The sequence below is a fragment of the Leptodactylus fuscus genome, chromosome 7, assembly GCF_031893055.1.
Source record: "Leptodactylus fuscus isolate aLepFus1 chromosome 7, aLepFus1.hap2, whole genome shotgun sequence".
Classification (NCBI taxonomy): domain Eukaryota; kingdom Metazoa; phylum Chordata; class Amphibia; order Anura; family Leptodactylidae; genus Leptodactylus; species Leptodactylus fuscus.
Window position 1 is genome coordinate 132,181,500 of NC_134271.1, and position 16,823 is coordinate 132,198,322.

The 16,823-nt window shown below is 48.0% G+C and overlaps 1 protein-coding gene across 1 annotated transcript; it reads left to right on the forward strand.

The window, feature by feature from the left end:
* The first annotated feature begins 15,502 nt into the window (after positions 1-15,502).
* On the forward strand, positions 15,503-16,447 carry LOC142213346 (olfactory receptor 5P68-like). Its single transcript, XM_075281662.1, has one exon. It carries the CDS (start codon positions 15,503-15,505, stop codon positions 16,445-16,447), a length of 945 nt encoding a protein of 314 aa, XP_075137763.1.
* The last annotated feature ends 376 nt before the right edge of the window (positions 16,448-16,823 follow it).

The window sequence follows — 16,823 nt, forward strand, 5'->3', positions numbered from 1 at the left end:
GGAAAGTAGTGTGGATGTTGAGGCAGGTGCAGCACCAAAAAGGGTAGCTAGAGGCAGAGGTCAGCAGCTTAGGCGAAGCCAGGCCACACCCGGAATCTCCCAAGATGTTCCAGTTCGTACCCAGCCCCGAAAAACTCCCACCTCGAGGGCACGTTTCTCGAAGGTGTGGAGTTTTTTCAAGGAATGCGCCGAGGACAGATATAGTGTTGTCTGCACAATTTGCCTCTCGAATTTGATTAGGGGCTCTGAGAAGAGCAACCTGTCCACCACTTCAATGCGCTGTCATTTGGAATCCAAGCACTGGAATCAGTGGCAGGCAGCAACGGCAGGACAAAGGCCGCCTGCCGTTCACGCCACTGCCACTGCCTCTGCCACTGCCTCTGCCTCTACCATTGCCACTGCTGACTGTGCTGGCGATGCACTCCAGAGGACGAGCCAGGACACCACTTCATCTGCCTCCGCCACTTTGTTGACTTCTCCCTCATCCTCCTCTGTTCCTGTCTTATCTCCTTCTCCTGCACCATCAAAGGCACCATCAGGCGCTTCTTTACAACAACCCACCATCTCTCAGACATTGGAGCGGCGGCAGAAATACACTGCTAACCACCCACACGCGCAAGCCTTGAACGCCAACATCGCTAAACTGCTGGCCCAGGAGATGTTGGCGTTCCGGCTTGTTGAAACTCCCGCCTTCCTGGACTTGATGGCAACTGCGGCACCTCGCTATGCCGTCCCTAGCCGTCACTACTTCTCCCGGTGTGCCGTCCCCGCCTTGCACCAGCACGTGTCACTCAACATCAGGCGGGCCCTTAGTTCCGCGCTTTGCACAAAGGTCCACTTGACCACCGACGCGTGGACAAGTGCATGCGGACAGGGACGCTACATTTCACTGACGGCACACTGGGTGAATGTAGTTGAAGCTGGGACTGCTTCCCAAACTGGCCTGGTGTACCTCGTCTCCCCGCCTAACATTCCTGGCAGGGACACGAGAAGAACACCCCCCTCCTCCTCCTCCGCCACCGCCTCCTCCTCCGCCACCGCCTCCTCCTCCGCTGTTAGATTGACCCCAGCTACGAGTTGGAAACGTTGCAGCACTGGCGTTGGTAGACGTCAGCAGGCTGTGCTGAAGCTGATCAGCTTGGGGGACAGACAGCACACTGCCTCCGAGGTGAGGGATGCCCTCCTCGATGAGACGGCAATATGGTTTGAGCCGCTGCACCTGGGCCCAGGCATGGTCGTTTGTGATAACGGCCGGAACCTGGTAGCAGCTCTGGAGCTTGCCGGACTCCAACATGTTCCATGCCTGGCCCACGTCTTCAACCTAGTGGTGCAACGTTTCCTAAAGAGCTACCCCAATGTTCCAGAGCTACTGGTGAAAGTGCGGCGCATGTGCGCCCACTTTCGCAAGTCAACAGTAGCCGCTGCTAGCTTAAAATCTCTCCAGCAACGCCTGCATGTGCCACAACACCGGCTTTTGTGCGACGTCCCCACACGCTGGAACTCAATGTTTCAGATGTTGAATAGAGTGGTTGAGCAGCAGAGACCTTTGATGGAATACCAGCTACAAAACCCTAGGGTGCCACAAAGTCAGCTGCCTCAGTTTCACATCCATGAGTGGCCATGGATGAGAGACCTTTGTGACATCCTACGGGTCTTTGAGGAGTCCACAAGGAGGGTGAGCTCTGAGGATGCGATGGTGAGCCTTACAATCCCGCTCTTGTGTGTTCTGAGAGAATCCCTGATTGACATCAGGGATAACTCAGATCACACAGAGGAGTCAGGGATAGCATCCGATCCGTCACAGCTGGAGAGTAGGTCCACACATCTGTCCGCTTCATCGCGTTTAATGGAGGAGGAGGAGGAGGAGGAGGAGGAAGAAGAGTTGTCCGATGATGTGATGGTGATACAGGAGGCTTCCGGGCAACTTCGAATCGTCCCATTGTTGCAGCGCGGATGGGTAGACATGGAGGATGAGGAGGAAATGGAGATTGAACTTTCCGGTGGGGCCAGAGGAGTCATGCCAACTAACACTGTGGCAGACATGGCTGAGTTCATGTTGGGGTGCTTTACAACCGACAAGCGTATTGTCAAAATCATGGAGGACAACCAGTACTGGATCTTTGCTATCCTTGACCCCCGGTATAAAAACAACATCTCGTCTTTTATTCCGGTAGAGGGGAGGGCCAATCGCATCAATGCTTGCCACAGGCAATTGGTGCAGAATATGATGGAGATGTTTCCAGCATGTGACGTTGGCTGCAGGGAGGGCAGTTCCTCCAGTAGGCAACCAAGTTCTCACCGGTCCACACAAACGAGGGGCACACTGTCTAAGGTCTGGGACACCTTGATGGCACCCCCTCGCCAAAGTGCCGCCACGGAGGGTCCTAGTGTCACCAGGCGTGAGAAGTATAGGCGCATGTTGCGGGAATACCTTTCCGACCACAGCCCTGTCCTCTCTGACCCCTCTGCGCCCTACACGTATTGGGAGTCGAAGTTGGACCTGTGGCTTGAACTTGCCCTATATGCCTTGGAGGTGCTGTCCTGTCCTGCCGCCAGCGTCCTATCTGAGAGGGTGTTCAGTGCAGCCGGTGGCATCATCACTGACAAGCGCACCCGTCTGTCAGCTGAGAGTGCCGACCGGCTCACTTTGATAAAAATGAACCACCACTGGATAGAGCCTTCATTTTTGTGCCCACCTGTGTAAAGCACCCCAACATGAAACTCCATGTCTGTACTCAACCTCTCCAATTCCTCCGCATCCTCATACTCATCCACCATAAGCGTTGCACAATTCTGCTAATACTAGGCTCCCTCCACCCTGATTTCCCCCAACTCTGCTGGTTAGAGGCTCCCTCCACCCTGATTTCCACCAACTCTGCTGGTTAGAGGCTCCCTCCACCCTGCTTTCCCACAACTCTGCTGGTTAGAGGCTCCCTCCACCCTGCTTTCCCACAACTCTGCTGGTTAGAGGCTCCCTCCACCCTGATTTCCCACAACTCTGCTGGTTAGAGGCTCCCTCCACCCTGATTTCCACCAACTCTGCTGGTTAGAGGCTCCCTCCACCCTGATTTCCACCAACTCTGCTGGTTAGAGGCTCCCTCCACCCTGCTTTCCCACAACTCTGCTGGTTAGAGGCTCCCTCCTCCTTGATTTCCACCAACTCTGCTGGTTAGAGGCTCCCTCCACCCTGTTTTCCCACAACTCTGCTGGTTAGAGGCTCCCTCCACCATGAATTGGTCCAAACTGGGCTGTTTAGAGGCTCCCTCCACCATGAATTGGTCCAAACTGGGCTGTTTAGAGGCTCCCTCCACCAGGAATTGGTCCAAACTGGGTTTTTTAGAGGCTCCCTCCACCATGAATTGGTCCAAATTGGTGTTTTTAGAGGCTCCCTCCACCATGAATTGGTCCAAACTGGGTTTTTTAGAGGCTCCCTCCACCATGAATTTGCCCAAACTGGGCTGTTTAGAGGCTCCCTCCACCATGAATTGGTCCAAACTGGGGTTGTTAAAGGCTCCCTCCACCATGAATTGGTCCAAACTGGGGTTTTTAGAGGCTCCCTCCACCATGAATTGGTCCAAACTGGGGTTTTTAGAGGCTCCCTCCACCATGAATTTTCAAAACAAATGTTGGTGCCAACCTCAACTTACTACAAGGGCCAAATTCACTGCTGGTGACAAGCTCTCCTCACTGCAAGTGCCAAATACACATGTTTCAAGGTGTTTTCCTACTGTCAGAGAGGTGGTATTGAGTGTGTAAAGTGTGTAGTTGTTAGGCTGTGATGTTGGGGTAATAGAGGGTCTTTGGTGTGTTAGATGCCCCCAGACATGCTTCCCCTGCTGTCCCAGTGTCATTCCAGAGGTGTTGGCATCATTTCCTGGGTTGTCATAGTGGACTTGGTGACCCTCCAGACACGGATTTGGGTTTCCCCCTTAACGAGTATCTGTTCCCCATAGACTATAATGGGGTTCAAAACCCGTTCGAACACACGAACATTGAGCAGCTGTTCGAATCGAATTTCGAACCTCGAACATTTTAGTGTTCGCTCATCTCTACTCACCTTCCATCACTCACCTTCCATCGATCCCCTGACGCTCCTCTCTCCAGTCACATACGCGATTAAAGCAGGAGCTGTGAGTTCAGCTCCTGCTTAGCTGCGGCCCGGCTTGCGTGTGTAGGCGTGATGACGTCATCGCGCCTACACACGCAAGCCGGGCCGGAGCTAAGCAGGAGCTGTGAGTTCAGCTCCTGCTTAGCTGCGGCCCGGCTTGCGTGTGTAGGCGTGATGACGTCATCGCGCCTACACATGCAAGCCGGGCCGGAGCTTTAAAGTAGGAGCTGAACTCACAGCTCCTGCTTTAATCGCGTATGTATTCCAGCTCATCGGCGGACGGACGCTGATGAGCTGAAATCTTTACAGGCAAGTGCCGGGGGGCCCCCAGAGGATCTGTGGGCCCCGGCACTTGCCCGACTATGCCGTGCGCTGACGCCGGCCCTGCTTCCATGACCTGATAGCAAGTGCGGCATCTTGCTATGCCATCCCTAGTCATCACCCGGTGTGCTGTCCCCGCCTTGCACCAGCACGTGTCACGCAACATCCGGCAGGCCCTAAGCTCCGCGATTTGCACAAAGGTCCACTTGACCACCGATGCGTGGACAAGTGCATGCGGACAGGGATGCTACATTTCACTGACGGCACACTGGGTGAATGTAGTTGAGGCTGGGAGTGGGTCACAATCTGGGGCGATCTACCTCATTTCCCCGCCCAACATTCCTGGCAGGGGCTCTGAACCACCACCCTCCTCCTCCTCCACCTCCTCCGTCATCACATTGACCCCAGCTACCAGCTGGAAACGCTGCAGCACTGGCGTGGGGAGACGTCATCAGGCTGTGCTGAAGCTCATAAACTTGGGGGACAGACAGCACACTTCCTCAGAGGTGAGGGATGCCCTCCTTGATGAGACGGCAACATGGCTTTCGCCTCTGCACCTGGGCCCAGGCATGGTCGTGTGTGATAATGGCCGCAACCTGGTAGTGGCTCTGGAGCTTTCCAACCTCCGACACGTTCCATGCCTGGCCCATGTGTTCAATTTAGTGGTGCAAATGTTTTTGAAAACATACCCCAATGTAGCCGAGCTACTGGTGAAAGTGCGGTGCTTGTGCGCCCACTTTCACAAGTCCACAGTAGCCGCTGCTAGCCTCCGAAGCCTCCAGCAACGCCTCCATCTGCCAGAACACTGGCTGATGTGTGACATCCTCACACGCTGGAACTCGAAGTACCACATGTTGAGTAGAGTGTGTGAGCAGCAGAGACCCTTGATGGAGTACCATCTCCAAAACCCAAGGGTTCCTCAGAGTCAGCTTCCGCAGTTTCTGCACCATGAGTGGCCATGGATGGCAGACTTATGTGAGATCTTGCGTGTCTTTGAGGAGTCAACCATGAGGGTCAGTTGTGATGACGCAATTATTAGTGTCACAATCCCCCTCCTGTGTGTGATGCGAGAATCCCTCATCGCCATCAGGGATAAATGCATTGGACGCTGAGGAGTCGGGCATAGATGCTGAAACATCCCAGCAGGATAGTCAGGGCACATTCCTGTCCACTTCACAGCGTACATTGAGGGAGGAGGAGGAGGACGAAGTGGCAGATCTCATTGTCATACAAGAGGCTAGCGGGGAAGTTCATTGCGTCCCATTGCTGCAGCGCGGTTGGGGCGAAATGGAGGAGGAGGAGGAGGAAATGGAGAGTGAGCATTCCGATGGGGGCAGCCAAGTGACGCCAAGTAACACTCTGGCACACATGGCTGAATACATGTTGGAGTGCTTTGCAACTGACAAATGCATTGCCAAAATCCTGGAGAGCAATGACTACTGGATTTTTGCAATCCTCGACCACCGATATAAAAATTTTGTTTGTAACTTTATTCCGGTAGAGGGGAGGGCCAGTCACATGAGTGATTGACACAAGCAACTGTTGCAGAATAGGATGGAGATGTGGCACACAGAAGAGTTCCTCCAACAGGCGACAAACTGACATCCGGTCTACACCCAGCAGGGGCACACTCTCCAAGGTCTGGGACACGTTAATGGCACCCACTCGCCAAAGTGCCACCACTGAGGGGCCTAGTGTCACCAGGAGGGATAAGTACAGGCGCATGTTGCAGGAGTACCTGGCCGACACCAGCCCTGTCCTCTCCGATCCCTCTGCAGCCTATACTTATTGGGTCTCCAAGTTGGATTTGTGGCTGGAACTTGCGCTGTACGCATTGGAGGTCATTTCCTGTCCTGCCACCAGCGTGCTTTCCGAAAGGGTCTTCAGCGCTGCCGGTGGCATAATTACAGATAAGCGCAGCCGGCTGTCAGCTGACAGTGCTGACTGGCTGATGCTCATAAAAATGAATAACCACTGGATAGACCCATCATTTTAACCGGTGTCAAGCATCCCGACATGAAGTTGCATGTGTGTTCTCACTGTTATGGTTTGCTGGGTTTATTAAAAAAACAAACAAAGGAAACCCAAAGGAGCCCGCTGGGCTCTGGACCACAGAAGCGCACTGGTGTGAACAGGGTCTGACAGTTAGACGCCACTGCCAGCCCTCTACACACCCTAGTTCGCTCTGTACTATCACAGCGGCCTGTGCAGGTCAGAGCAGCCGCACAAGGACTCAGTCTAGACAGCACTTTGGTGCTAGACTGTCCACAATAAGCTAGGGTGCACACAGTGGCTTCCTGATGCGCACCAAACAGCTAACAACTAAAGTTTTCTTTCCTTTTTTAGGAAGTAGAGTTCTACCCTGAACTACAATTTCTGCCTAACAGAATTGCTAGCTAGCTATCCTGAGCACACATAATGCATTTGTAAATTGACATTAGGGCAGCAGGCTGAGGAACCTCCCTCTTTATAAAGGGAAAGGGCGGTCCACTTTTGGCCAAGCCAGCTGCCCAAGACGGAGGTGGTTGGTTGACACGACTGTCAGTCACAGCCTGACCACACCCTCCGGCTGCAAGAGGATTTAAGCCTTGCTAAACCTGACTGCCGTCACAAGGCGGGAGTGACAGGCGGCAATACGCTACCGCAGAGGGATGGGCAGCAACCCGACCCCTCGGCCGCAGTTGCCGCACAGTCCTAACGCTCACCCTCTCCAATTCCTACTCCTCCTCATATTTCTCCTCCATCAGCGCTGCACAATTCTGATCCTACTAGGATCAATCCACCCTGATACCCCCAACTCTGCTGGTAAGAGTGTCAATCCACCCAGATTCCCCCCAACTCTGCTAGTTAGAGTGTCTACTCACTCCAAGGGCCAAAAACACTGCTGGTGCAAGGCTCTACTCACTCCAAGGGCCAAAAACACTGCTTTCTAAAGGCTCTACTCATGCCAGGGGCCAAAAGCACTGTAGTTTAAAGGCTCCACTCACTCCAAGGGCCAAAAACACTGCTGGTGCAAGGCTCCACTCACTCCAAGGGCCAAAAACACTGCTTTCTAAAGGCTCTACTCATGCCAAGGGCCAAAAGCACTGTAGTTTAAAGGCTCCACTCACTCCAAGGGCAAAAAACCCTGCTGGTGCAAGGCTCTACTCACTCCAAGGGCCAAAAACCCTGCTTTCTAAAGGCTCTACTCATGCCAAGGGCCAAAAGCACTGTAGTTTAAAGGCTCCACTCACTCCAAGGGCCAAAAACCCTCCTGGTGCAAGGCTCTACTCACTCCAAGGGCCAAAACCACTGCTTTCTAAAGGCTCTACTCATGCCAAGGGCCAAAACCACTGTTGTTTAAAGGCTCCACTCACTCCAAGGGCCAAAAACACTGTATTTTAAAGGCTCTACTCACTCCAAGCGCCAAAAACACTGCTTTGTAAATGCTCATCTCACCCAAAGGGCCAACAAATCTCTGCTGGTGCAAGGCTGAACTAAGTTAAAGGGCCTAAAACTCTGTAGATAGAAGGCTGAAGTCACCTGAAGGGCCTCAATTTCTGCTGGTAGCTCAGCTTAAGGGCCTGTAACTTAATTTGGAAGGGCTCATGTTAAGGGCTAGAGAAGTGAATTTTGCAAGGTCTTACCACATCACAAACACACACACACACATCCACACACACATCCACACACACACATCCACAATGACAGTTCAGGGTGGGGACTGAAGGATTTCCCATTGCCTATTCCATCTGTGGTTGTCATGGGGAAAGTGATTTAAAGGGGTGCTTGTTAATGTTTGTTGAGCTTAAATTGGGATTTGTGTCCATCCCTTTGGGGAGTAAAGAAGATTTCCATGTATTTTCCCACTTTGATAGAGGTTTTTTTGAATGTGGAAAGTGTGTAGTTGTTAGGCTGTGATAGTGGGGTAATAGAGGGACTTTGGTGTGTTAGATGCTCCCAGGCATGCTTTCCCTGCTGTCCCAGTTGCATTGCAGAGGTGTTGTCATCATTTCCTGGGGTGTGATAGTGGACTTGGTGACCCTCCTGAGTCGAATGGTAGGATCCCCTGAAATGAAGTATTTTCTCCCATAGACTATAACGGGGTTTGATATTCATTCGAATAGTCAAATAGATGCTATTCGAAACAAATAACGAACATCGAATATTTTACTGTTCACTTATCTCTACATATATATACACAGAACTGTAACATAAGTGTGAGCCAAGGTCTTGCCATGTCTGAACAGGCGCAGTTGCACTGCTACGTGCAACAGATGGAGGCTCATCTGCAATCACTGGAGCAGCGACCGCCAGCTACTGGGGACGTCGCCATCACCGCACAAGTGCTAGCGCAAGCCCTTGCTCGGATTCCATCAGCTGCTGGGGCAACCTGGGCGGAGGCCTGGCTCTCCCCAATAAATTTTCAGGGGAACCTAAAGAGTGTAGAGGGTTTATAAGCCAATGCACTATATATTTTGAGGTACAAGCGGCCACATTCCCCACTGAGAGAAGTAAGGTGGGGTTTGTATTCTCTCTCCTAGCAGGCCGGGCACTAGAGTGGGCTACGCCATTGTGGGAGCGGGAAGATCCTGTCACCACGCTCGCCACAACCTTCCTGGCTTCCCTGAAGCAATTTTTTTTTTTGTCTGCGGGTTACCATTGACTCATCTCTGCACCTACTAGACCTATGGCAGAGTTCGTGTACTGTCAGTGCTTATGCCGTGCAGTTTAGGACTCTGGCATCTGAGATTGATTGGCCGGATGAGGCTTTGGTGCCAGTGTTCTGGAGAGGCTTGGCTTCCCACGTCAAGGATGCATTGGCAACCCGTGAGGTCCCAAAAACTTTAGAGGCTCTAATCGCCCTGGCCACTGGTATTGATGTTTGACATGGCGCACGGGAACTGGAGATAGCGGCAATTCTCCCCTTCCAGTTCTCCTGCGCAGCCAGCAAATGATGCCCCTGAGACCATGGACATCTCTCACACCATAACCACCTCCCGGCGCCAGAGGCGTGATTATATATGTTTCTCATGCCAGCATCCAGGGCATCTCTCCCCTCACTGCCCTTTAGAAATGGAAAAAACCTCAACCACTAGTATCCGTAAGTGGGGGATCACTAGCTATGCATACACCGCCCACCAAGCCAGTTTTCAATGTACACCTAGTGAGTGGTTCCCGTGCGGTATTAGCCAAGGTGTCCATAGACTCCAGGGCAGATGGGGCTTTCATGTCATCTGAATTTGCACGCGAGAAGAGCATTCCTTTGGTGTCTCTGCCACAGACCATTAAGGTGCAAGTCATAAATGGCTCCACCCTGCCTGTGGAGATGACACAACAAACGGTACAGCTAAGTATGACACTCACCTCCGGCCATATGGAGACCATCTCTTTCCTGGTTTTACATGAGGGTACGGACAATCTCATCTTGGGCCTCCCATGGCTTCGTCAAAACTCTCCACAGATTAACTGGGGCAAGGGAGAAATAATTATCCTGGAGTGAATACTGTCACCACCATTGTCTGTTACAATCGGAGGAGGTCGCCCCCCAATCCGTGATTCCTGATATGACAGGTCCACCACCTGACAGGACCTTTGTGCCCACCCACAGATGTCAGGAGATGTTCGCCTGGGCGCACATCTCATGCATTGGGGAGCATTTGAGTGGCAGGGGAACGCAGAAACTCCTGGGCAAATCTTGTTTCTGGCCTGGAATGGCTCGAGATGCCAGGAGCTTTGTGCGGGCATGTGCGCCCTGCGGCTGTAATAGGCCCGCAATTAAGCAATGGGCCACAGCTGATGCTCACTGCCATCCTGGTTCCTCTCTTCAGCTCAAGGAGCGCTCTTGGGTGCGCGCTAAAAACATTGACGCACCAGGCACTGTTGCGGCATTTGAGGAGGGGGGGTGTTCTAGAAGGGGGAGTAATGTTAGGATTGGGTTCCGCAGGCTTCCTGTCCACTGCATAGCGCCACCTGCGGGCCAATCCAAACCTCGCCCTTGGCATTGTGCAGTGAGGTGTCTGGAGTCTAAGTCCAGCTTTCGGCCCACTGAGCATGCTCAGACATTTTGGGTCCGCTCAGAGGCTAAGTCCCATTTTGGCCATACTGAGCATGATCGGTGACGTCATGCCACCACCCCTGTTGGGCGGGGACTAGCCTTTAAATAGTGTGAGCCGACGCCCGCCCGGTGCTCACACTTTGAGTAAAATTGAGACAGGAGGTTAGGGCCAGGTTCCTGTGAATGTCAGGTCAGGAATCTAAACTAGGACTCTTTGGCTCTGCCAGTAGGAATCCTCCTAAACCTATTGGAACTGGCCAATCATATTGTTGCTCCCAAGCTGTTTAGGAACCCTTTGTGTTACTGACCAGGGGTGACGTTTAACCCCTGGCAGCCTTTCCTGTGTAGCAGGCTGAAGCTTGTACTAGTGCTTATCCCTCTGCTGTGTTTTAGCAGAAGTCTTGTGCAAGGCTTCTTTTAGCTTCACCCAGCGGCTTTGCACAGGTGCACTCTCTCAGTGAGGTTAACTGGTGAGAGTGTGTTTGCAGTTAGTTCACACCAGAACCGCACAAACACCACTACCAGTGCAGTTAACTGGTGGCTAGCCTTTCAGGCACATGGCCGCCCCTCCCCTGGGGCTTGTGGACCTCACTGCAGTGTCTGCAGTCCAGCAGTTCTGTCATTGTTAAAATATTATTTATATATATATATATATATATATATATACACATATGTATATAGACAGAACCATAACACTACGCTTCTATCTTTGCCTTCTGCTACCTTGTGACCTCCAGTTATCGGTCTGGCTTGCTTGACCACGGAATTGTTCCTCGGATATCTGCATGTATTCCCTGGATTACCCTCCTGCTCATCTGCGACTCCATTCCTTCCTGCCAACTTGGACTTCACTCTAAGGTTAGTGTCTGGTTCCTTCTGGGTCCTTTTTCTTGGGGTTCGCTGTATGTGCGTCACTCTCTGGGCAGTTGCGGATTCGGGCCTCGGACTATTAAGTCCAACTCCACCATCGGGAGCTTTGGTGAAGAACTCGGAGGCCTCGTTCCGCTCCGGTTGCCCAGGACTTACTGAATTATATGTTGCATCAGGTTCCTAACAGACACTTTGGATAACTTGGCACCATTACCAATCAGTTGTATATACTGTATATAATTTATACACGCATATATATCATATATATATATATATATATATATATATATATATATATATTATATTATTATGGATTTACTTTTTTTTTTTTTTTTCAAGGGAGATTGAAGGTTAACAAGGTCCATTGAGAAATAGTTAACAAGGGATTTACTATAATGAGACCCGGTGGATTTATGTCTTGCTGTTGGCATTGAAACACTGACAGCCTATATATAACATAAACATACATTGAAGTATTTATTCTTAACATTTTGAAGAGCAGAAGACAGTGAGGTACAGAAGCTTTCAACATAAAATTGGGATATATTTCAGAATTCTATATATACATAAGTAGAAGAGACAATATCAGCTGCAAAATATTTGACCTTTCATGCATCTAAACATATCTATTAAATCCATGGGAACAGAATACAGTGACTCATATCGAAATAATTATGGAATGAAAATAATCACCTGCATAAGATATTTGTTTGCATTTTTGAAACACTGGAAAAGTCCAAAATTTGTTTTGCTGCTAAAATTCAGCCTTAGGCTAGCTGCAGACGGTCGTGTGTATTTTGCTGTCAGCAAACTAGTAATTGGTCTGCAGTTTTTGCGGATAAAGTGTCTTCAGTGTTTCTTCAGTATCAGTGAAGTGTCTCCACAGAAACTGACGGAGTGTCTTCATTGGGCTATCAGTGTGTGATCCTAGCTTGCGGATCCACCATAAAAAAAAAAAACCACAGGAGTCTAAGGTTGAGTTTACACTGGGTATTTTGGTCAGGATTTTTTTTTATTTTTTTTTAATGTAGATTGTGAGCCCCATACAGGGATCACAATGTACATTTTTTCCCCTATCAGTATGTCTTTGTAGAATGGGAGGAAATCCACACAAACATGGTGAGAACATACAAACTCCTTGCAAATGTTGTTCCTGGTGGGATTCGAACCCAGGACTCCTGCTCTGCAAGGCTGCAGTGCTAACCACTGAACCACCATGTTGCCCTGCATTTTGGTCAGGATTTTGAGGCTGTATTCACCTCAGTCAGGTCTTTTTTCCTGGAGCTGGCTGTTCCAGATGCCGGAAAAAGAATGGACATGCTCATTCTTCAGGCCGTTTCGCCTAGCAAATCGGCCTGAAGACATTCCCTCCTCCCGACTAGGCTCATTCATTGGGCCTAATCTGGAGCGGAGTGCACGACTAGATGTTGGTGCACTGCATCGGTATCCAGTTATGGATACCCGTTTTTTGATACGGAAACTGAGGCGGCCTCCGCCTCAGTTTCTGGGCCAACAACCCCGTGTAAACTCAGCCTAATTATCTTATATCCCTAGCTTATCTGCGAAAATGGACAGCACACTCATGACACTCTGAGTACATCCATGTGCCACCCTAGGTTATTATTCTCACATAGGCTTCTATGGGCGAGTCCGTTCCACAAAAACTGACCAGATTAGGGCTTGTTCTATATGATATGGCACCGAATCATGGCTTGCACCATGATCAGTGAAAAACATGGTCGTGTGTATGTGCCCATACAAATAAATGGGTAAGTGTGCTACCCACGAAAAACACAAATAGTACACGGATCTCGCCTATGGTCATCTGCAAGGGGCCTAAGACCCATTTTAGAGTCAGAATAATTCATTGTAGTCTCTTTTTTCATTGGTTTTATTGATTACAATTTTTCCTACATTCTATGATATGACCAAATGTATTTCATTTTTCATTTCAATTGTTTATTATTATAACAACAACCTCAAATAATATATATTTGACTTTATATTCCAGAGCTGGAAATTTTGAAAACAAACCAAAACATTTTGCCAGATTTCCAATGTTAGGGTGCATTCACACTGAGTAAACGCTAGCTTATTCTGAACGTAAAACACGTTCAGAATAAGCGGTGTCTAAAGCAGCTCCATTCATTTCTATGGGAGCGGGGATACGAGCGCTCCCCATAGAAATGAATGGGCTGCTTCTTTCACTCCGTGCAGTCCCATTGAAGTGAATGGGGAGTGCCGGCGTGTACGCTCCGGCATGAGCAGAGCTTGCCGTATACGCCGGCACTCCCCATTCACTTCAATGGGACTGCACGGAGTGAAAGAAGCAGCCCATTCATTTCTATGGGGAGCGCTCGTATCCCCGCTCCCATAGAAATGAATGGAGCTGCTTTAGACGCCGCTTATTCTGAACGTGTTTTACGTTCAGAATAAGCTAGCGTTTACTCAGTGTGAATTCACCCTTAGAGACTTTTTCTTGATGCAATTGGCGTGTAGTCCTTTACTATTATCGATTTTATTAGGTCATCTCTATCCATTTTAGATTTGGTTTTCTGAACAATACAATATGTACCAATTGTATCACATGAAGTCACCTGCGAATTCTGCCCCCAGGTGCACGGTGACCTCAACCAGTCGATGTAACCATAGAAGAACATAGAATAGAACATATTGTAGTTAATATTTGTTAGCAATCTATTGTTACATATCTAAGCTCTTATATCATAGATTCTGTGACCTCAATGATGTCTTGTTGTACATATAGAACTCAATTACCATGTACAAATTATTCCTATTCTCTTTTTATGTGATATGCTGTATTTGAATTCATTTATTTCTCCAACATATTTTGTAGAACTTTCCAGACTTTGCCATCACTATCTGTCTCAAGCAGAGCTCACAATATAAATTGCCTATCGGTATTTATTTGGAATATGGAGGAAAACCAGAATACCAGTATGGACCACAAGAAGCACCATGCTTGCAGTCTGTTGTAGAAACACATCGCAACAGTATACTCAGTCATTACCTATTGTTCCCTTGGCTTCAAGCATAGTGGTTAGAATTTATTATGGCTGGGGGCAACACGGTGGCTCAGTGGTTAGCACTGCAACCTTGCAGTGTTGGCATCCTGGTTTTGAATCCCGCCAGGAACAACATCTTCAAGGAGTTTGTATGTTTTCCCCGTGTTTGAATGGATTTCCTTCCATTCTACAAAGACATACTGATAGGAAAAAAAAATATGGGTCTCACAATCTGTTTAAAAAAAAAAAAAAAAAAAAAGTTATATAGCAGTATATTCATTCAGAATATATTCATATATAGCAGACTTGTTTCAGGAATGATCTCCCATGTGATGGTGTTTCGAGGATCCTTGGTGTTAGGTAAGAATGAAGGCACAGGAAACAAGATGGCAAATTACATTGGAATAGTTTAAGGCTCATTGTACTTTTTAACACTTTTTACCACTGGACTTGCTCAGGTAGATGCTTGGTAGCAGTGCAGGAAGCAGGGACACAGAGACTGAATTACACTCAAGTTCAGCATGTATTTCACTTGAGGTGCATAAACTGCCTTTGCAAAGGCACAAAAAAAAACAAAAGCCTTCTCAGCTGTGAACTAACTAAACATAAGAAACTGTTCCTTGACTATACAGAAGCCTGACTGCCAGACTCTTGTACTGGATACATCAAACAGTGGCACAGTACCTGGTTTGTACGTTCATTTCACACAGGAACTCTCAGCTCTGTCAGTGTGGTGCCACAGCTTCTTGGACTTACACACAACTTAATATCAGGCCTTGACCTCTCTGGTGTGGGTATTTACCATACACCCTTTAGCTGCCTGGCTGGAACCTACTTGTTCTCCCAGACCACACCCTTCACTTTCTCACACTACTTAAGAACGTCCAAATAGTGCTTTGACTTCCATCTTTTGCATGTCTAGATTTTGGGACTAGCACTCCTCTCTAAATCATGAGCACACTTGGAGGACCTGTAATGTTGACTCCTTATTTGGAATTTAAGAGAATTATAAGGTGTAGCGGATGAGTAACAATGTATCACAAAACAGTATTGGACATGATCTTATTGTATATGCTAATAGTTTATCTCATAGAATAAAAGTACATTTCAACTTACCTGATCCCTTTCACTCCAACAGCAATGGAGGACGTTAACAGCACAAGGGTTACAGAATTTATTTTATTAGCATTTGAAGATTTGCCCCAATTTCAGGTTTTGCTTTTCTTTGCCTGTTTAATCATTTATATTACGTGTATTGTTGGGAATTTGGTTATATTTTTGCTTATTCACTTTGATGTCAATCTTCACACCCCAATGTACTATTTTATAGGCACATTCGCTATTTTGGAGATTTTATTCGTTTCCAGTATCGTTCCCAAACTTTTAGATATTCTTATTGCAGGTAGAAATAGGATCAGTTTTGTGGGCTGCTTCATTCAGTTATATTGTGCCGATACCACGGGTGCAGTAGAATGTTACCTTCTTACCATTATGGTTTTTGATAGATATTTTGCCATCACAAACCCATTACAATATATGGTTATAATGGGTCAATGGTGTACCAGGCTTGCTGTATTCCCATGGATTGCTGGTTTGGTGTTTATTTTCATACCAACCATCTTCACGGCATCTATGAAGTTCTGTGGTCCCAACACGATTGACCATTTCTTCTGTGACCTGGCTCCTTTACAGAATTTGGCATGTTCTGATCCCTCCATCAGTAATCTTGTGACCAGTATAACTTCTATCATTGTGATCCTCCTTCCCTTCATTGTAATAATTGGGTTCTATACACATATCATAGTCACAGTCTTAAAGATTAAGAGTGTGGAGGGTAAACATAAAGCCTTCTCCACCTGCTCTTCACATCTTATTGTAGCTAGTCTCTTCTTTGGAACAGGATTCATTGTCTATGTTAGTCCGAACAGCAGTGATTATGAAAAATATTTTGCCCTAATATATAAAGTTATTACGCCTTTGTTAAACCCTTTCATTTACACATTAAGAAACAAGGATGTAAAGGTTGCTTTCTTTAAGACATTTACAGCGATCAAAAAGAACCACATTGTAACCTTAAAGTACTAATTTTGTTGAAGAAAAGTCCAACATTTCTTCATATGATCCACAGGAAGACAAGGATAATTCCATGGGTCACGAAGTGCCATTAAAAAGCCATTGAAAGAGTGTGCCACAATGTTGTTAATGCTGGTAGAAAAGACAATCAAATAATTGCTACTTCTACATTCTACTACTCTGTGCTTTTTTAACACTTCATGTTGCAGATAAGAGGCTAGGAGTGCACAGAATGAGGTAATAAGTCAATTAGCTAAGCAGTAATCTACTACTCCACCCCTATTTTTAAAAAAAATTTTGTAAACCGTGTATTTGATTTTTTTTACAATTTTTGTACAGCTAAACACAAGTAACTATGTAGCAGACAAATAACCATCCAATAAAGCGA